At 41.0% G+C, this 22830-nt stretch overlaps 1 protein-coding gene across 2 annotated transcripts in view; it reads right to left on the minus strand.

Annotated features, from left to right (window-relative positions):
- LOC137301786 (dipeptidyl peptidase 8-like) overlaps window positions 1–22830 on the minus strand; it is a 32896-nt gene that overhangs the window by 4835 nt on the left and 5231 nt on the right. The window contains exons 3-19 of one of the 2 annotated variants that reach the window (XM_067971417.1): window positions 22275–22387; window positions 22017–22190; window positions 20465–20633; window positions 16845–16955; window positions 15465–15593; window positions 10350–10411; window positions 10165–10265; window positions 9270–9447; window positions 8870–9029; window positions 7436–7515; window positions 6279–6431; window positions 5874–6009; window positions 5362–5507; window positions 4280–4426; window positions 2712–2864; window positions 962–1104; window positions 20–131 (exon numbers count right to left, since the gene is read on the minus strand). In XM_067971417.1, coding sequence (XP_067827518.1) covers window positions 20–131; window positions 962–1104; window positions 2712–2864; window positions 4280–4426; window positions 5362–5507; window positions 5874–6009; window positions 6279–6431; window positions 7436–7515; window positions 8870–9029; window positions 9270–9447; window positions 10165–10265; window positions 10350–10411; window positions 15465–15593; window positions 16845–16955; window positions 20465–20633; window positions 22017–22190; window positions 22275–22387 — 2267 coding nt within the window. Of the gene's footprint in view, window positions 1–19; window positions 132–961; window positions 1105–2711; window positions 2881–4279; window positions 4427–5361; window positions 5508–5873; window positions 6010–6278; window positions 6432–7435; window positions 7516–8869; window positions 9030–9269; window positions 9448–10164; window positions 10266–10349; window positions 10412–15464; window positions 15594–16844; window positions 16956–20464; window positions 20634–22016; window positions 22191–22274; window positions 22388–22830 lie in introns of those variants that run through there. The other variant, XM_067971418.1, reaches the window with a different exon arrangement.

Genomic DNA, 22830 nt, shown 5'->3' on the forward strand with positions numbered 1-22830 from the left:
TTGCAGTTTATTAGGTTACCTGCAAGTCATACGGCCTTCCTGAACGAACGAGGAAGCTGAGCAGCACTGTCGTATGAGAAAAGTGAACATTTTCGTCCAGGAATCCATGTAAGAGCAGCAGGCGGTTTGGACTACAGTTGGGAAAGAAAAAAGGAAACATGATCATTATTCATTTTCTGGAACAATTCATATTAGGCATAGCAACATCCTAAGAATCACGTTGTGAAACTCATTGTTGATGATGGTCCCCGGAGACTGTCCTCAAGAATGTGCTCCACACAATGATTCCTATTGTAATAGCCAACAGTGTTACTCTATCTGCTTGTGCGCATGCTCTTTTTTTTTGTTGTCAACTCAATAACTGGAAAACGTCAAAGTCAAACATAAATTGCAGCTGGAATTCTGTACAAGCACAAACAGATCAGGGACACTTCAGTCACAGCCCACCAATTTATCAGTACCGGTTAAGTTTAGTTGATCACATTGATCATCTTGCTCAAATTAAATTACTAAACATTCTACTGGATAACTTAGACCTTCACTTAGTTCACTGTCTCTCTCTGACTCAAGTAACAATGGTCACTGCAAACGATTAGCTTTTCAAAACATGGGGAAAAAAACTAACACAGACTTCCCAGGTTATCAGGTCACAGAATTTTATTACAGTCTAAAGTTACGAAACTGACTTAAAACTCGACCACTAAACCCTGGTTAGACAATTATGCCAAGATGATAATACACTTCTTTCCACAAAATGAAATTTATGACATTTAAAATCACCAAAGTATTTTTATGGCTCTAGGGTGACAAGTGTCCACAGATAAATAGACAGCACCAGCATTGATTCCATCGCCCAACACCTTTATTAGAAAACAAAACTGAACACGTTTTGATTTCTAAATGTGCTTTGGGTTAGAATGTGGCTGGGAAATCGCTGAGATTGCGAAGTGGTGGAACTTACTCAAGAGGAAAGCGGTCAACTTGCATTGCTGCTGATCCAAGATCATAGCCACGTTCATTTTTATCTGGGAGACCCATGTAGCGTTCCGTGTATCCGGTATCATAGAAGATCCACAGCGTTACAGGGGCTCCGGCTATCGCCACCTGCACAAAACAAAGTTATAATTTATGGACATCAATGTCCAGACTTGGCAAGAAAGCCACGCAGCCGACCCACTAAACATGAAAAGCGATCAGACTATTTTATCCAATATCCAGTTTGGATGAGCTGCAATTTCCTCCAGCTAAACTTTGGGAAGACTGATGCCATCATCTTAGGCCTCTGCCACCAGTTTGGTAGCTTTACTACCGATTCCATTCCTGTCTCAGGCTGAACAAGACTATTTGACCCCTGAGCTGAGCTTCCAACCCCATCACAAAGACTGTCTACTTTCACCTCCATAACATTGCCCACCTCTGCCTCTACCTCAGCCCATCTTCCACTGAAACCTTCATCCATGCCTTTGTCACCTCCAGACTCCATTATTCCGATGCTCTCCCGATCAGACTCCCATTTGCCACTCTCCGTAAACTTAATCTCATCAAAAACTCTGCTGCATGTATCCTATTCCACACCAAGTCCCGCTCACCCATGTCTTTGCTGACCTACGTTGGCTCCTGGTGCCCCAAAGACTCAAATATAAAATTTAAATCCTCATGTTTAAACCCCTTCATGGCTTCACCCCTCCCTATCTCTGTAACCTGCTCAAACCCTAAAACCCCCTTCCCCCTCGAACTCTGGCCTCTTGTGCTTCCCCTCCTCCGTTCGCCTCAGTATTGGTGACCGTGCCTTCAGTCACCTCGGCCCCAAGGTCTTGAATTCCCTCGCTAAATCCCTCTGTCTCTCCACCTCCCTCTGCACCTTTAAGAGCCTTTTCAAAACCCACCTCTTTGACCAAGCTTTGGATCACCTCTCCTAGATCTCTCCTTCTCTGGCTCAGTGTCCTTTCTTTTGATATGCCTTTGTGAAGCGCTTTGAGATATTGTTCTACCTTAAAGACACTATACAAATGCAAGTTGTTGTTTTAAAATTTGAAGAGTTTTTAAAGAGTGAATAGGGAAAGAGTATTTCCTCTAATGCGCTGTCAGTGACGAGAGTGATCAATTTAAAATTGTCATTAGAGTGAGGAGAAAAGTTAGAAGAAATTTCTTTACCCGCTGGGTTGTTGGCGTGTGGAATGTTTTGCCAGAGTGGTTGAGGCAGAGATCATTACACCTTTTAAGGGAAAATTGGATAAATATTTGAAACAGAGGAAGATACAGGACTATGGGGAGAGAGAGTGGGCAGTAGGATTAATCTCGCAAAAAGCCAGCACAGGCATGATGAGCTGAATGGCTTCCTTCTGTGCTGTAAATTTCTATGGTTCTATGACAAGCTAGCAGCCAATGGATACTGAATGTCACATCTGATTGGACCCTGTTATGCACGTGCTTAGTAACAAACAATCAGAAGCAGTTATTCATGAACAATGAGCTCAGATTTGGTATTTATAGGAATACCACACGTTAATGAACTTGCACGAACTGGACAAAAGAACAATTTTTTATTGTGTGTATTTTATTTATATACATGCATTCTATTCACATACTATAGCCTCAGATGATCTGCAGATGTCCTCACCTTTATCTGACACATCCAGGCGCGTTGCCAATTTTCCTAAAGGTAAACTAATGATAGAGATGTGTGGATGAGAATGGGTTAACGTACAAACCTTAAATATTTCTGGTCTCCTCACTAGACCCATGAGGGATAGATAACCTCCATATGACCAGCCATGAATTCCAATGCGCTCCATGTCAACAAAGCTGTGCTTAGCAGCCAGATACTGTAGTCCTTCCACCTGGTCTTCAATTTCTACTTGACCCTGCAAGAGAGATCCACTGATTGGAATGTTAAAACCACTATGCGTTTAATATAAAATGACACCAATCCATACCGAGCACATATACAGTTCATCAAAATTTCTCAGTTTGCAAGTGCCAGGCTAACTCAGACTTAAGAATTCCAATTACAACTTGTGGAAGCCCAAATTTTATTTGTATTGAAAACAGATACTTATGTGTAGAGTACACCTCTGTACTATTTTAGAGACACTGGTATCCTTGGGTAAAGGGAGTGAGCTACTGAGTGAGTGACAGAGTGCAAGAGAATGAGTGTGTGAGCTTGAGTGTGAGTGAGTGATTATGAGTGATTGAAAATGAGTATGAGACTGAGTGAGTGAATGAGCGTGAGTGAGTAAGTGAATGAGTAAAAGGGGTGAGTTACTGAGTGAGAGGGAGTGAGCGTGCAAATCAGTACGAATGAGTGAGAACACGTATGAGTGAAAGACTCAGAGTGAGTCTGAGAGTGAGACTGAGTGAGAGCGTAAGTGTATATGAGAGTAAAGGGGTGAGTGTGAGGGAGTGAGATATTCAGTGAGATTGAGTTAATATGCGAGCGACTGAGTGAGTGAGAGAGTTTGAGTGATTAAGTGAATAAGAGTGTGAGAGTGAGTGTGAATCAGTGAAAGAGTGAGAGTGTGTCAGTGAGCGAGTGCGGGAGAATAAGTGCGAATCAGTAAGTGAGTGATAATAAGAGTTGTAATCCAGGGGACATGCCGCAGCCTGCAACAGGCTTCAAACTCAGCACTCGCCTTCTCACCTACCCGACCCATCCTCCCAGTCATGGCTGAGGTAGGAGATGATGAAATTCAGTTCTTATGAACTGTACCACTTGACTTACTCGGATATTATACAAAACCTCGCTGCAGCTAAAAGCATAAAAGCCTAGTTTCTGAATACAACTCATGTACTGAGATAACATTAGTGTTTCAAGACCTTTATAATCATTTGATGTGATTTACTTTTGTGTTATTTACTGCTTATCATTTTGTCAATATTTTTATACTGCTTATCATTTTGTCAATATTTTTATACTACCTATTGCAAACATGCCTTTTCACAATCGTACATGTGTGGATTTGACACCAGATTAAGTAGACGGCTCCTACCCACCCCAAGTAATGCTGCACTTGTGCTGGCTGACAGGAAGTGTGCAGGAACACCCCAGAGGTGGCTGTCCCTTTGACTTTACCCCTATATGTGGAGAGATGCTCAGCTTCTCCTCACAGCACAGCAGAGATCAGGAACTCAGCAGAGATAGGCAACTGAACCCGTTTCTCAGCGATCCAAGTGTTATGTTATTGTATCGCCCTCCCTATTCTTGATTAAGCCATGCTTGTGTAGTCTCACTTTAGACCAACTGCATTTATTGAAACCAAAGGATAAGGATTCCACATACCATCTTGAATTTCAAGGCACCTTCAAATTTAAGGCCTCTGTGGCAGGATCCCCTGGAATCTATGACAACCACAACATAACCGAGCTCTGCCAGAGTGTTCAGGCGCAGGTACTTAACTCCCTTAAAGCGATTGTTTACTAACTGCACCTATGAGGTAAAAATAATAAGAGTTTTGTCTATTGTATTATATTTTTTAACAATTTTAGTCCAAATTACTTTTATTGTAGAGTAAGCAATAAGGCAAAAACATACTTCTCCTCGATGTAACTAAGAGAAAGAAGCTATTAGTAAAGGCTGTAATTAAATGCTTTTTGCACATGATCTTTCATTCACTGCATTGGTGATCTCACCATCACGATCATACTGAGCAGCAGCCAGCACTTTCCCACAGGGAAGGAGAGAAAATTAGCAAAAAGTAACTTATGGCTAGTCCTGGTCTCCTCTCTCTCCCTCCAGCAGCAAATTTCTGTGCAGCAAGGCCTGGAAGCAGATGGTCCATCTGTGCACCCTCTTGGGTATGGAGGGTTTATGATGTGGGGAGACCATTAAAAAGGTGAAAGAGAGAAGATACAGAAATACCTTAACTGTGACATTTGCTCTTTAAGAGATATGAATTGGGAATCTTTTAAAGGTTACATCTAATTCATCTGAAAATAGAAAGCTGCACTATCACACTTAGATTAAAAGAGAAAGAAAATGAGAAAGAATCAAAGGAATGACGGTTTACAAAGCTAGAGGAAATGAGCAAACAACTGGGAAGGAAGACACCAGGGAGTGGGACTATCCCACTGACTCCAAAGTCTACAGGCAGGGGTGCAAGTCCACAAATCTCAACAGACAGGGTATTAGCCCACCAATCCCAACAGAGTGGGGGCCCAGCCCACTGACAACTAACAACTAACAAGAGGGGCAAAATCACACTTGTACACCCGTTCACACATTTCACAACCGAGGCCAAGCAGCGGGCCATCTGCCTGCCTGTCAGTTAGGGAGTTAAATGTGTGGTACAAGACATTTAAAAAGAGCGGAGTAAAACAAATACAAAACGGAGTTGGGGAAAAAAAGGAGAGAAATAAACCTACCTGAGGGCCACCATACGTGTAAAGCAGAGTGGGGTACTTTTTCCTAGGCTGTAGATCATGTGGTCTGAACAACATTCCATGCAATATATACCCGGACTTGCTGTGAAAACTGAACATCTCTGGAGGAATGTAATCTGGAGGGCAACCTGCAATACAACCAGTAGCATTTCAGGGAAAGAAACGCTTGAATCAGCTCGCATGGATCCCATTTCAACAGCCAGGCTATGAGCTACTTATTTTGTATGACTACAGAGCTAGCTCCAAGTAGCAGTGAGACCGGAGAGTGCGTCTATCCGTGCGTATCACTTTTGGCACACCTCAGTACCGATCAGCATAGCTAGATCTCTGTGACTGCTCCTATCTCAGCCACTGCCTCTTTGCAAGCCTCTCGGTATTAAGTCTCTGTGAGAGCCTCTGGCTCAGAATCGCTCGGAGAGAACATGCAGCTTTATGGAAGCAACGGCATGAGGGGGCATTACTCCATGGGTTTTTAATAATAACAGTGACAATACCTGGCGACTCCAACATTGTGGCCCAGAACTCTCTCTGTTTGTGAAGAGGGGCTTCTTCTGATCCTGTCAGTCGGAAGATACGCACACAATGCGGATGGTCCTGGTTGCTGTACTTGCTTATAAACATATCAAAATTCTACAAGCAAACAGGAAATATAAATTGTAACTCTGTTCCACCGTAAACTATAAACAGACACATTAAGCTAGTGTAGCAGTTCACGTGCATTCTCCTTACACCAGCAAGACTCACATCAGTATGTGTATAAATAATATAGACACACAACCTTATGTTGTCAGACTTTATTCAACAGCACATCTTCCGAATAAAGATTTCAATGAGAAAGGATAGAGTAATGCACGGTATTAATGTTCTGAACTATGTCTGCAGACGAGTGGAAGCCTTACCTGGCTAACAAAACAGTTATGAGAGTAGCCTAACTGTGTCAATCGTACAATCTCGGTGGGACTTTCGTAGCTCACTACATAGAGGTGGTGCTCCAAAGGAGTGTCTTTAGTACCTTGAAAATACACCAGATGAGTAGCTTCATTGACCCATATCTGTCAAAAATACATGGTTTGAGAAAATGTCAACCCAGATCATATAAATTGTGTTATACAATATTAGCACAGATGCCAGATGCTATGTAAAGTAAAGCCATTTTATTACCAGTGTCAACCTGTGGTTAAAATAATGACAGTGGTGGACAAGTGCCAATGAACAGAGTTCCATTCCCATAGAGATCTCTGCTCCACTCTGCTACAACACATGGTTCTGTTCTGATCCACTCACCCACTTGCCCATTCTTTATTTGTGAGTCAAAACAGTAAGTGTTGGTGGGCTATTCAACTGTGGTGACCATAAGAGCTATGCTGATCTCCTTCTTACCCAGTGTTCACCCTCACACTTTTCAATGGCTAACGATTGAAAGCACAAAATCTGATAAATTTTCCCCTCTTTAGCCCAAGACATTAATTGTACCACGTTTCCTGCCAGCCTGCCTGAAATCTAATCTAAAGGCAGCATTGTTTGACATCAGTCTCTTTTATCCATCTTATATACTTGTGCAGATGTACTCAGGACATTCTGTAAACAATTGGCCATGACATATATTTTTTTGGTTGCTTTCTTCCCCACTTTGTGTTTCAATAACATCTTCAAATATCTTACACTGTTCCTTGGCCAAAAAGACAGGTGGGGGACTGACTCCCAGTCACTAAGTGGCATGCAACACCTGGTGATTGTGCCTCCTTCTCTTTTCGCCTCAACCTGATGGTTAAGAAGACGTTAAGAGCTTGATCTGTGGCAAATTCAGATGTAGGCCCACATCCTACCACATTGGCCACACACCGCCACTGATAGTTTATTGTTGCCCAATATATAACACTTTTCACAAGATACCCAATATTGACAAGGTGAGAGTGGATAATGGCTTGATCTCAGTGCGAGATGGTACAATTGCCATTGAAGCTCGAAATGATACCAGAATTGCCCAGATTAAAAGTGCATTCCGTCCTGTACAAGCAAACTGACAGTATTTTCCTAAAACACAAGATGTACATACCGTAGACCCATGTCTCCCAAGCACTTCCCAGTCTCCACTGGTCAAAGGCAATTCTTCTTTAATGGGGCATTTAAAGTCATCTGGGAAAATGGCATGTGGATTAATCAGTTATTTGTGTTATATTAATACACACCAGAACTTTTAAGCAAAGGCTTAAAATTATTTAGGATCCGGTTTCATTATTATCTAAAGTAAGTACATTCCTTACAGAAAAAGCACAGCTTACTCCAATCGCTCAAGGGTTTATTTTTTTTTTACTATTCCTTCATCATCACTGGATCAAAGTCCTGGAATTCTCTACTTAACACCATTGTGGGAGCACCATCAGCAGAAGGACTGCTGCAGCTCAAGGACCACCATCTTCTCATGGAAACCACAGATGGGCAAGAAATGTGGTCTTGCCAGCACATCTCACACACATCCCAAAATCAAAAAAAAAAGTAAACTGGGGTAAGATCAGGGAGTTCAGAAAAAGATTTGAACTGAAATTCTACCCCACATGACAAGGCACAATTCATTTCCACTACAATTAAAGGTATCTTGCTCACTGTGTAAATACATGGACTAATGACATCTGCTGACTGCGGCCGCATTGCACAAACTAATCCTTTTTAATTATCTCAAGGCAGTCCGTTATCAATTGTGAGTTAAATCCGGCAAAAATGGAAATAATCTGTTTAGCTGGAAATTTTATACACCAATTTCACGAAGAGGTCAAATATGATACATAGTCATCTGGGAAGGAGTGCTGAGAGAACACAACACTACAGGGACCAATACAGGGAGGAATGGTTACAATAACATGGGAGGCATCACTACTGGAAGGAAGGGTTACAATAATTTGGTATTGTTGAGTAGGATGTAATAACATGGGAGCATCATCAGTGGGAGGGAGTGACACAATAACAATGGCTGGAGGGAACAGTAATCTTCTTGATATAACAGCTTTAATGCAGAAAATGCCAAGCAACCCATTGGCTTTTCCAGGACCATTAATTCAATCAGAATCAAATATTCATGCTAGCTTTTGAAGCACAGGCTTCTATCCAACAACTACAACAATATAGGAATATAGGAATGTACAGGACCAGAAGAAACAATTGAAGTCCATCTGACCGGTCCCAAAGTTTGAAAAGTAATATAAATCACTCTCTCATATACCTCAATCCCTTTCTATGCCAAATATCTATCTAGTTCCCTTTTGAATTTGAAATATATTTTCTAAATATGCAATCCTGAATGCTATAAGCAACAGGACTGCTTTTATTACTTACAAAATTCTCTGAATAATGGAATATTTTAACTGGCCAGGTGATTTTTTTTTTGTGAAATGATTAACAACACAGTGGCCGGTGCACAGGCTGTTTTAGATTTTCTTTAACTGAAACTCAAATCAACTTTAAGAAAGGCTTCTGTTTTCCGAAGTGTTTTTACCTGCAGAGGGGAAGCTTCCACTGGACCGTCTATACTTGCTCTCCTCCAAGGCAGCTGTAATTTTGTAAAGGTGTCGGAAGCCAGTCTTACATTCAGAGGCAAAAATAAACTGAATCTCATCCTCCTTCATCTGAGGAAATATGTGAAGTATATCATGCACCTGTGAAGAGAAGGGGGAGTTTCATTTTGAACTGTTTCTCGTCAACTCTGAATGGGCCGAATGGCTTCCTTGTGTGCCATAAATTTCTATGATTCTATGAACTTGTACATTGGTCCTGCATAATCTATCTACCATTTCTCTACAATGGGTGAAAAGGTAACACTACAATTAATGTCTTAATCACAACACTAATTAGGATAGCAGCTAGTTTATAAATTTAAAGAGGTAAATGCTACATACGTTTATCCAAATGTCTGTTGTTTCCTCATATACAATCAATGGTGTTACACAGTCAGGCACAGATTCCACGAGTCTCTGCCGATCCATTGCATCATCCACCACTGGGATAAACAAAGCAGGAGGAATCAGAACGATCTGGAGCCTTGTTTGGGGCCGATCCAACAGGATGGCCCATGCACTATGAGAAAATCAATATTTTATAGATTCAGATATGTTGGCAATATTTATTTTGGTTTTTTAAACAGGGTCTTATACAATTGAAAGATGTGAGAAAATAAAATGAAGAGACCTTGGGTGAATTGTTTCCCACCCCATAATTCTCGCAAAAAAGTTAGCATGCCTAAAATTATTGAAAGGAGGAACTTTATCCCCAAGGTTTAGTTATCTGAACATAGGGTCTTACAGATATAGACCTAATGTCTGAAAATATTTGTCTACTAGAGATATATTTAATACCTGGAGGCAGTGTTCAAAAAAAATATTTACTGAATACCTAGTGCAATCAATGAACATTCAAGATCCTGGTATTACATGAGTAATAAGACACTGAATACGTAGTGTCTTTGGGCATCGAACTTACAGGAGTGCAACCACTGAATATGTAGTGTTTGAAGATACAGATGTTATAGGAATTAAACCATTACACCTTTGTTATCTGAAAACAGGTTTTAGAGGGATGCGACAATTGAGTATCTAGTATCTCAAGACATGGGCCTTAGATTGAACATCTAGTATCTCAAGACATGGATTTAACAGGCCTGCAATCACTGAATATCTAGTATCTGAAGATAAGATAATCTGAACTCTAATGGGGATTCATTTCTTGGCTCATCTGTTTTCATAATTGTGGACTAAAAAGCAGGCAAATCCTGCCAGCTATCGGTAACATACGCACTATTTTCCTTCTCGAGTCCATCCAACCCGTGCAATGTATTCTGTTCCTTTAAAAAGAATCTCAAATGGTTGGACCAATTCCTTGTCAACAACACTCGCAATCTAAAGAGAAGAAACACAGCACCATTGTTACTGTCATTAGAAACTTTGTATATTTGAAATTTGGTGACTGTGATAGGTGCTCACCCTTCCATCAGCATTTATTGTTACTTCGGACATCTTAAAAGTTATCTTTGGATTTGAAGTCCCTACAATATCAAAAACATTAATGAAACATAAGCAGTTTGGGTAAATTCAGAGTTCAATAATAATTAAAGTACAGAAGCACATCTTCTTCACCTTATATTCTAATTAATGTCAAAGGGACAAAATGGTTAACAAAGGAAATTATTGCATTTATATTTGATTAGGTTTAATGAAGTTACTCTATCTCAGTCCATTTGAACCCTGTTAACTTTTGTATTTGAATTGATACCAGTATCCCTTATTCCAATTCTGATATCCACATCGTATGCAGTTGACTAAGAGTGGCAGCAAGGTAGTGGCATCAAAATGGCATGCATTTACACTGTATTAGTACTGTTAATAAAGTCATGAAACTCACACCTAGAAAGGTTAGTGAACATATTGCTGTGACCTATCTGTGAGAAGCAAGTGTTGAATTATAGCACAAAAGGACAATGTGCCTTATATCTGTACCAGTTCATTCCTGCTGTGAGGGGCATGGTGGGTATGCATTGTATATGTACTTCATCTGTACTTGTGCGACTCACCCTGAGAAGTATGGTGGGCTGTGTATATGCAACATGAGTCACCAATATGAAAGCCACACCTGGGGTGATTAGTGAGCCCACTGGGTGTGATTGTGTTGCGAGGAGTTTCAATTTACACCAAACTTGCAGGCTGGAGAGAGACTAGGGCAGCAGCATGAGACCAGGGCTAATAATGCAGTTACACTTGGACTCCTCTAGAGGGTGAATTTTGCAAATCTCTGCTGGGCTGTTAGAGAGGATTAGAAACTGGTCTGGAAATCCTTTATTGCACAACTGACGTGGCTCTCCTGTGAGAGTAACCAAGAAAGGGCAGGAACTGTGTTTGTGGGGATGTTTGGCAGTTAGACCATTTCATTCTCCCATAAAAGGACAACATGGATATGGGAACTAACCAATTTAGGAGAGGTAATAAGGAAAAGCTTAATAGTAAACAGGTCCAATTTCAACAGCGTAAACTTGGAGCTGAAGATACCAGGTACAGAGATCAGGAAACTGTGACAGCGTGGCCAATTCTTACTAAGAGACAAGATATGAAGACCCCATTATTGCTCTGGGCACCGCATCAAACCATACAGACTCACAATGCTACTGCCATGGATCTCAGAAGTGGAGGGGCAAGGTCTGTGCCTCACCTAGTACAAATCTGTTGACTCTGACAAGGTTTACACTACAAGATTTACACGTATCTAGGACAACTAATCTAATCATTCATTCCCCATCTAAAGGTGAGTCTAACCACTTAACCCACAACTGGGAGGCTGGTCTCATGGGTCCATTCCTAAGTGGCTGATCTCACAGTTTCCGTCCTTCTATGTGGAAAGCTTGTGTCACAGGTCTCTCCAATCCATGTAGACGGCTGATCTAATTTTCCCTTCCATCAAGACTCACGGGTATTCCCATTTCATAAACCATGTGCCTGATGTGTGAACATATTTCTCTCTCTTTACAGGTCTCACTTGTGTGACATGAATAATAAGAAATTAAATGAATAATGGCTCTCAAACAAAGCTATGCATAAAGGAGCACATTGGGATTGGAAAAGGAAAAGGATGCACCACTCATATATTGAGCAGTCCTGAATGGTCCAGTTAATGCATGGCTGTGTATATTTTGCAGCAGAAAATCTGGGGTTACTGAAGTACTGAAATTCTGGGATTACTGAAGCATGTTAGATATTATTACACATGCCACATTCCCCGTTACCTGGATACTACTCTCTTTCATACTACATTACTATGTAAACCCACCAAACCACTACAATTCCTTTGATGTGGAGCAGGGTTCAAACCAAAGAGAACTTTTAACTTCAAAGGAATAGCTGCTGAGTTAACACTCTGTTCACAGAACATACCACTGCCAATAATGAACATAAATCCAGGACAGAGACAACGTCAGTGGTTAGCTCTAAAATAGAGCGTGTAATATGCAGTTCACTTTACATGTTGGAGATCATCACATGTTTAAAGTCTGCTAATAACCAAACACTCATAAACAAAGAGTAATCTCACAATCTTACAGTCAAACTGCATTAGAGAACTTCTCTAGGGCACAGAAAGCTGATCTTCAGCTCCAAGTGACGTCAGAACACATTAACCACCATTGAAAGTAAAAAATATTCAGCTGAAGAATCAATAGGGGCTGTGGGGAGGGAGAAGAACCACCATGGAATGTAGAAAGGGTTCAGCTGAAGGATCCACAGCAGGGAGGCTATTCATTGAAAACAGAAGGGATATGGGTGAATAATTTATTAAGAGGGTGTTGAGATTGTTCGCAACCTCGGCACCCTATTTGATCCTAAGCTAAGTTTCCATTGCCAAATCTTTTCCATCATAAAGACGACCTACTTCCACCACCATTACATCACCTGTCTCTGCCCCTGTTTCATCCCATCTGCTGCTGAAACCCTCCTCCATGCCTTTGTCACCTCCAGACTTGACTATTCCAATACTCTCCTGGCTGGCCTCCCATCCAGCAACCTCCATAAATTTCAGCTCAATCAAAACTCAGCTTCCCGTGACCTATCCTGCACCAAGTCCCACTCACCCATTAGCCTTGCGCTCACTAACCCACATTGGCTCCTGGTCCCCCAATGCCTCAAATTTAAAATTCTCATCCTCGGGTTCAAATCTCTTCATGGACTCTCCCCTCCTTATCCCTGTAACCTTCTCCAGTCCTACAACCCTCCAAGAACTCTGTGTTCCTCCAACTCTGGCCTCTTGTGCATCCCAAAATCTCTTCACCCCACCATTGGCGGCCGTGCCTTCAGCCATCCAGGCCTTAAGATCTAGCATTCCCTTCCTACACCTCTCTGCCTTTCCGCCTCCCTTTTCTTCTTTAAGACCCTCCTTAAAACCCCCTTGTTGACACCTCCTAATATCTCCTTCTTTGGCTCAGTGTTGATTTTTGACTGATTACGTTTCTGTGAAGCACCTTGAGACATTTTTCTACATTAGAGGTGTATATAAATGCAAGTTATTATTGTGTGGAAAATATAGAGACCAATATATCTGAGCATCATTCATGGGCTAGGACATTTCACAAAGTGTGAGACAAGATCTCAGCAGATTGCACATTATTTCCCTGATCTAAATATAAGTTCCACTGATGTACGCTGTTTACGTACAGAAATATAATTTACAAAACTTAGGGCAAAGAAACATTTTTTTTACCCTCTTACACACTATTGAAATGTGGACTCACCTGGTCCTTCACTGCAAGCCACACCACCTGTAACTAATTTTCACCTGACCGATAAATGGCAGTGCTAATTCATCCAATACACAACTTTATGTTAGGACAGTGGTTCTCAACTCTTATATTGGGAACTCTTTCCTTTGTAAGCATGATGCTTCTACAACTAATTAAGTATTAAAAATCACCCTACTCTCCTCAGCTGCTCCTCGCTGTCACTCTCCTCCTAGGGGCGCATTCCCAATTTGCCGTAGGTGCTTTTCCTTGCCACCTGAAGTGCTTTTGGCTGCCAGTCCCAGTTCCCTGATGGCTCCTCGCTGCTTGTCCTGAAGTTGACACTTTGGTTCAGGAACAGACTCTTTTTGCCTTACACCGTGGCAAGAATTCCAGAGCTGGTAAAAATTATCGCAACAGTTAGGAATTCCCACCCAAAGTATGCAGCAGAGAACGAAGCAAAATGACAACTTCAGGCAGGCGCCATCAGGGAATGGAACTGCAGTGATTCCCCCGGGGGTTCTGACCCACAGGTTGAGAGGCATTGTGTTAGGATATCTCAGGAACTAAATTTGCCGACGTAACAGTGACTGCACTTCAAAGCAATTTATTGTATCCGAAGCACTTTAGGATGTTTCTGAGAGATGTGATAAGGCGCTTTAGAAATGCAAGTTCTTTTTTTTCCTCCAAACACAACTGATAACCCATTTTTGATGTTTTATTTTTGTAAATTCTTTACATTTAGAGAAGAAAAATATGGAACTGCATACTTTTAAACTGAACACCGGTTTAGGTATCCAATTTTTCTTGTGGGATAGATGGAATAAACACTGAAGACAGCGGCTATCCTATTTTATATTACATAATATACATATATTGATTGGTGTCCATATACAATATTTTTTTCATATTTCATGAAGAAAACATCAACATAGAGAAAGGATAGGTACCATGAGGAAAAATTGACAGTATTTACGTAGAATGTACAGCACAGAAACAGGCCATTCGGCCCAACAGGTCTACGCCGGTGTTTGTGCTGTACACAAGCCTCTGCCCTCCCTACTTCATCTAACCCTATCAGCATATCATTCTATTCCGTTCTCCATCATGTGTTTATCTCGCTTCCTCTTAAATGCATCTATGCTAGTCGCCTCAGCTACTCCTTGTAGTAGCGAGATCCACATTCTCAACCACTCTTTTTAGAGGGTGTTTCTCTTGAATTCCCTATTGAATTTATTAGTGACTATCTTATGTTTATGGATCCTAGTTCTGGTCTCTGCCGCAAGTGGAAACATCTTCTCAACATCTACCCTAGCAAACCCTTTCATAATCTTCAAGGCCTCTATCAGGTCACCTCTCAGTCTTCTCTTTTCTAGAGAAAAGAGCCCCTGCCTGCTCAGTCTTTCCTGATAGATATAACCTCTCAGTATAGGTATCATCCTAATAAATCTTTTTGCACCTTCTCCAGTTCTGGAGACCAGAATTTTGCACAATACTCCAAGTGTGGTCAAGCCAAGGTTCTAGACAAGTTTAACATAACTTCTCTGCTTTTCAATTCTATCCCTCTAGAAATGAACACCAGTGCTAGGTTTGCTTTTTTTTTAAAATAGACTTCTTAACCTGAGTCACTATTTTCATTTAAAATAAATTTTTAAAATATATATATATAGCTTTTTTGTTTTGTTTTACTTAACTCAGCTGTGGTATCAACAAAATCATATGATTGTTACTATAATACTGCATCTCCTGTTCAGGCGCACACACTGATTTTGTACATGTCACCACAGAGATCACACAGTGCCAATACTAATGTAAGCCATGTGCAGCAAAACAGCTACCTCACCTGTCCGTGGGTACCTGTACGAATCACACCTTCGTGTCTCAAGCATGGGTGAAGTCACATGGATAATTTCAACGTCTGACTCATCGTTCTCTTCATAAAGTATCCTGAAAATCCGTCCTCTGCCTGGAGCTGGGAAAAAACTTCAATTTCAACATCAATGAATCAACCGTTAATGTTAAAGTGATAACTTTTGAGCTTTTTACTTATTTGTAGGGGTGTTTGGAGAGAAACTTCAAAGTGTTATCTCTTCTATGTGGCTATTCAACTTCGTAATTAGATTAAAATAAGTTTCAGAAAGCCCCTATAGTACCAACTGTACATAGTCTATTGGAAAGAGTGGGCCTGCTTTTAGGTTCTTATGATGAAGATGTGAATCTGTATTCCCTTTTGAAACTACTCAAATCTGCCCATCCTCAATCTCATCTTCAAAGACTTAACTAATTACATATCTTTATTTACATGACTGGTTCAAATTTCAATTAATAACAATGTTTGGGTATCATTGGGGGTAATTCTAGAAATTCGCCACATTGTTACATGGAGAAACCAGCGAGCTCAATATCACTGGCCCAATAACATGATTTATGCATACAGAACTCACCATCGTTGTTGTGTGACGTGCAGTCTTAACTTAAGCCGCTGAACGAATCCGAGTCAAACGCTGTCATCATGTGATACAGGCAGGTTGTTACCAAGTCTCAAAATTGCCCCTTACAGTCAGATAAGGTAGAAATGTGCTGTTTTATGTGACTGGTTATGTGGTAATTATTTAACAGTCCAGAGTGCACTTTACTCAGAAGATGATGAATTTGCACAAAATATTTACAAACGTAACTGTTTACAAATGTAACACAAAGCAGTACATTTCTACCTTATCTGACTGTAAGGGGCAATTTTGAGACTTGGTAACAACCTGCCTGTATTACATGATGGCAGCATTTGACTCGGATTTGTTCAGTGGCTTAAGTTAAGACTGTTTTTTCCCCTCAGCAGCTCCGTGAGTTATGGCAGATCTCCATTACCTTGGTCAAGTGGCCAGTCTTCGTGTGTGCTGCTCGACAGTGAGTATCAAAAGGCCAACTGATTGTGTAACACATCACAGCTGAACCTGACCCTGTTTTCGTCTAACATCCCCACATTTTCAAGTGGGGTCACTGGATAGCAATCAGAAGTGGGCACCCTGGCTAACTTTACCCCCTGTTCACAGGTACCGAGCCCAATCATAGTGTCCCACCTGAGATCAGCTAACTTAACACAGGTTGTGAATTTAACCTGACATCTTCCTGGTCCGAATGGCTCAGTAGCACACTAGGTGGTGGAAAAGTAACTGATTTTAATATCATAAAGGCCAGTTCAATTCAATATAATGGATATACTTACTGTCCTCAGCAAAAGGACACCACCAATACCCTGTATACCGGTCAAACTCTTCCTGCAGTACAAAGCTGGAGATGCCTGCAGATTTGGGATCATCCTCTAGGTTGGGCAAACCTAAATGACAAAAGTAGGAGAAAGCAAATATCAGAATGTAGAAATAAAACGCAAAAAACTGCAAATCTGAAACAAAAACAGGAAGTGTGGGGAAACACAGATGTCGCTGCCTTGTCCATTTTCTGTTCATTCAACATCAATGAATCAACCGTTAATGTTAAAGTGATAACTTTTGAGCTTTTTACTTATTTATTTGTCGGGCTGTTTGGAGACAAACTTCAAAGCGTTATCTCTTCTATGTGGCTATTCAACTTCGTAAATAGATTAAAATAAGTTTCGGAAAGCCCCTATAGTACCAACTTTACATGGTCTATTGGAAAGAGTGGGCCTGCTTTTAGGTCCTTATGATGAAGATGTGAATCTGTATTCCCTTTTGAAATTACTCAACAAGCACTGAGTGACCTGCCGATTGTTTATAGCATTTCCTGTCAGATTGTAGGATTCTTCAAAGACCAATACATATTCTATGCGGTAATATACAACACATTTTTATTAAAGTCTCAAAACTGAGGCTCTCTATTCCTGATTAAAGATTTATGTTCTATTTTTGCTCTGAAATTATCTTATGAGTATTGTGTTTTTGATTTACTTTGGATACACTGGTTTGAGAAAGGTTACAAAGCAGCACTTGGCATATCAGTAATAGTTTGTGGATAATCCTGACAGTTTGTACTGCTCTCTGGGAGTTTTTAAGACAGTATTCTTTCCTGTCTTTTGCTTTGCACCTTCCCATTTGCTTCTTCTCCCATGTTTTGTATTTATTGTTTCTCCTCTTCAGGCTGCGAAGTCGCCTTTTCCCCTTTTCAGTTTATTCTGCATTCTCTGTCATGCATCAGTGACTAATAATGACATGAGTTATCTTGTGGCTATCAGCCCATCATCATCAAGCCCCACTGGCTTCTGGTACCCCATGAGCCAATTTCAATATCCTCATCCTTGCCTTCAAGTCATGGCCTTACTCTATCTACCCTATCTGGGAAATCTTCTCCAAGCCAATTTCCCACCACACGCCTTCTATTCCCCTGACTTTGGATCATTGCTCATTTCTCACTTTCCTCCATCTCCACCATCAGAGGCTGATCTTTCAGCCTCTACGTCTTTGCCTCTGCAATTCTCTTTCAAAACCATTTTGCCACGCTACCTCTCCCTGCTTTCGAAAGCCACGTAAAAACCCATTTGTTTGACCATGACTTTGGGCATCCCCTTAAATTCCTTCCCTTCCTACTTTCCCACTGTGAAGGGCATCGAGGCTCTTGTCTATGTGCGACTTCCTAAATCAATCAGAAGTTTTCAAAGGTCCCAAGGTCATGAGATTTGTCTATCTGTCCGTCAGCAGTTTATAGATTTTTTTTCTGTATTTGTTAACATTGTGTATAGAGGGCTATCAGAACAGATCCCATATATCACTGTGAATAGAGGGCTATCAGAACAGATCCCATATATCACTGTGAATAGAGGGCTATCAGAACAGATCCCATATATCACTGTGAATAGAGGGCTAACGGAACAGATCCCATATATCACTGTGAATAGAGGGCTATCGGAACAGATCCCATATTACACTATGTATAGAGGGCTATCAGAACAGATCCCATATATCACTATGTATAGAGGGCTATCAGAACAGATCCCATATATCACTATGTATAGAGGGCTATCAGAACAGATCCCATGTATCACTATGTATAGAGGGCTATCAGAACAGATCCCATATATCACTGTGAATAGAGGGCTATCGGAACAGATCCCATATATCACTGTGTACAGAGGGCTAACGGAACAGATCCCATATATCACTGTGAATAGAGGACTATCGGAACAGATCCCATATATCACTATGTATAGAGGGATATCGGAACAGATCCCATATATCACTGTGAATAGAGGGCTATCAGAACAGATCCCATATATCACTGTGTACAGAGGGCTATCGGAACAGATCCCATATAACACTATGTACAGAGGGCTAACGGAACAGATCCCATATATCACTATGTATAGAGGGATATCGGAACAGATCCCATATATCACTGTGAATAGAGGACTATCGGAACAGATCCCATATATCACTGTGTATAGAGGGCTATCGGAACAGATCCCATATATCACTGTGAATAGAGGGCTATCAGAACAGATCCCATATATCACTGTGTACAGAGGGCTATCGGAACAGATCCCATATATCACTATGTACAGAGGGCTAACGGAACAGATCCCATATATCACTATGTATAGAGGGATATCGGAACAGATCCCATATATCACTGTGAATAGAGGGATATCGGAACAGATCCCATATATCACTGTGAATAGAGGGCTATCGGAACAGATCCCATATATCACTGTGTATAGAGGGCTATCGGAACAGATCCCATATACCGAGGGAGTGCTGCACTGTCGGAGGTGACGTCTTTCAGATGAGACATTAAACCGAGGCTCCGTCTGCCCGCTCAAGTGGATGTAAAAGATCCCATGGCACTATTTTGAAGAAGAGCAGGGGAGTTATCCCCAATGTCCTGGTCAATATTTATCCCTCAACCAACATCACTAAAACATTATCTCATTGCTGTTTGCACATTGGCTGCCGTGTTTCCTATATTACACAGTGACTACATTTTAAAAAAATACTCCATTGGTTGTAAAGCGCTTTGGGATGTCCTGAGGTTATGAAAGGCGCTATATAAATGCAAGTCTTTCGTTCTTTCTTATATCACCGTGTACAGAGGGCTATCGGGACAGATCCCATATATCACTGTGTATAGAGGGCTATCAGAACAGATCCCATGTATCACTGTGTACAGAGGGCTATCGGAACAGATCCCATATATCACTGTGTATAGAGGGCTATCAGAACAGATCCCATGTATCACTGTGTATAGAGGACTATCGGAACAGATCCCATATATCACTGTGTATAGAGGGCTATCAGAACAGATCCCATGTATCACTGTGTACAAAGCACTATCGGAACAGATCCCATGTATCACTGTGTATAGAGGACTATCGGAACAGATCCCATGTATCACTGTGTACAGAGGGCTATCGGGACAGATCCTATATATCACTGTGTATAGAGGGCTATCAGAACAGATCCCATGTATCACTGTGTACAAAGCACTATCGGAACAGATCCCATGTATCACTGTGTATAGAGGACTATCGGGACAGATCCCATATATCACTGTGTACAAAGCGCTACTGGAACAGATCCCATGTATCACTGTGTATAGAGAACTATAGGGACAGATCCCATGTATCACTGTGTACAGAGGACTATCGGGACAGATCCCATGTATCACTGTGTACAGAGGACTATCGGGACAGATCCCATGTATCACTGTGTACAGAGGACTATCGGGACAGATCCCATGTATCACTGTGTACAGAGGACTATCGGGACAGATCCCATGTATCACTGTGTACAGAGGACTATCGGGACAGATCCCATGTATCACTGTAGATGCAGGTTTGGGTTGTTGCAACATTTTTGTGAGACTCTCGATCAATACCTTTATGTGCAAATGTTAGTCGCTTTTCCTCCCCTGTTTCAATATTAGAAATCCACAAATCACTGCTGTGGATAAATGAAATCCAAGATGAATCAGCAGGGCAAATTTTGGGATCCATCCTGATGTTGGGACAGCTGGTCTTCACTGGTGAAGGATTTATTGGCTCTTTCTGTAAAATAAAACAGCCAAGACATTTACTGATTCCTATTTACTGTTGTGCCACCTCAGCTCCCGGTGACCACTGCGAGTTTGTAGACTAGAATAACTTCAATATGGAAAGTATGGCTACAATTTTATAGTTTATAAAAAACAAGTCTAATAAACCACTTAAATTATTTTGTTTGTTTATTGCAGGATAAGCTGTTCACTGAGTGGATCAAAGAAACCTTCCTACTGCAATTGATAGTTTTCTGTCCATGCCCTGATGGAATACCTTCTCCTTCGCACCAAGTTGTACCTGGTCTAGCTTTTACCTAACCACATTGCAACCATAACTTTAAACGGTAACAAAATGGTCTGGTCTGCTGTTAATTCCAACCCTTAAAATTAATCCCAAATTCAGCCCCAAAGTTCACTTTTTAAAATCTAATTTATTATGCCCGAGCCTTTAAATTACGTGGACTCGTATCCCTGCCAATGAGAGGGTGGGAGTGTTGCTCACAGACCTTTACTGATGTCCTCTTTGGCCAGATGCTAGGAGGCACTGCACCAGCAACCCTGGTCTGATCTCCCCTTCTACTCGCAGGAAAGTGCCAAAGCCTTCATGTAGTATTGCTGCACTTAGTACAGGTCAGATCAGGAATTGAGTGTAATGAAGCTTCCTCATCCCACTCTATGAACTTGAGCATCAATGTCACTGTCCGTGTCACTTTAACACTCATTAGAAATGGCACTGAGCTACTGGGTCTGGTCTTTAATCAATCCTAACCCTCACTTTGTTGCACAACTTTTACTCATTCACAACAACATGTAAGCAGCAATTTTATCCATTAAAAAGTGAATAAAGTCCTATCAGTCTAATTCCCATGAGACTGCATGTGGGTAGAAGGCAATCAGATTGGATGCCATATGACTCTATGGGCAGAGTCCGAGCAGAATAGATCCCATGTGACCCTGTGTGGGCAGAGGCCCATCAAGCTGGTTTGTATGTGACCCTGTAGATAAAGGCCTATCAGAATGGATCCATGTGACACTGGCAAGAAAACATAATAAAGTTTAACTTTCAAACAGATCATAGATTAAACATTAAACATACAACTCACAAGATTATCAGACTATGTGATTTCGGAAAAATTAAAAAATAGGCACAACAATGCATTGAGTCCAGGCTAACAACACCACGTGCTTTCCTGTGGGGCAGTAAAGCCAGAGAGAGTGAACCAACCTTCAGCAATTTTACTGTCTCCTAATGGTTGTTTTCAGAGTGGCATTAAAAAAGGCCTACAAACAAGGAATCTGCCTTCTTATCCAAAGAATTGAGCTGGCTTGGGGATGTAAAAGAGGAGAAAAGCAACTTCAATTTGTAGAGTTAGAAACGAACGATGGGACTCACAGTGAAGCCTGTGTTGCTGCCATCCACCGTAAAATAGATGTTGTTGCTCGCCTGGAACAGAAACATTCCGCTTTCCTTGTGGAAATCATATGAAGCAATTCCAATCGTTCCGATCCTTTTTCTTTCCCTCAACAGCTCTTCTTCACGACAGTAAATTCCATAGTCAGGAATGGACTGGGGCATAAACATTCAAAGTCATTTGGTGTTCCATATTTAGAGACAAGTAAAATAACAATTGTTACCACTGTAACCCCATACCTGAAAGTAGTCCAGCAGAGGTTTCCACGAGAGTAGCAGGAGAGCATCCTTGTTTATCTTTTTGGGAATTTCTGAGTAGAACAATGTATTTTCCCGGTTTTCATTTGACATAGCTGGAACGGATCACATATTAAAATCAATTACACACCAGATCAACACTCAGTAATATTATCAAGCAAAACTCTTGTAAACAACAATTTAATGGACAATAAATTGGATATTATCAGCTTCCTCCGTGGTGCTAGATATAGTACATATTCCCAACCGATGTACAGAGCTGCATGCTCCCTCCATCAGTAAATATACATAACTTTTAACACTCCCTACATTAGCATATATACAATTAAGTATTAGTACGCACTGTAAAGCATTGGTTATGCTACAGTTACGTTACTGCATCCAGTTTCGCAAACCCTATTATAGAAAAAGCTGCAATGTAGATTGACTAGGGTGATAACGAGTATGAAGTGATATAGCAATGATGGGAGAACTGAACAACTAGGGCTGTATTCATGGAGTAGAGGTGGATTCTACTTGAAGGATTCAAATTTTAAAA

This window comes from Heptranchias perlo, chromosome 34 (assembly GCF_035084215.1).
Source record: "Heptranchias perlo isolate sHepPer1 chromosome 34, sHepPer1.hap1, whole genome shotgun sequence".
In the NCBI taxonomy this organism is placed as follows: Eukaryota; Metazoa; Chordata; class Chondrichthyes; order Hexanchiformes; family Hexanchidae; genus Heptranchias; species Heptranchias perlo.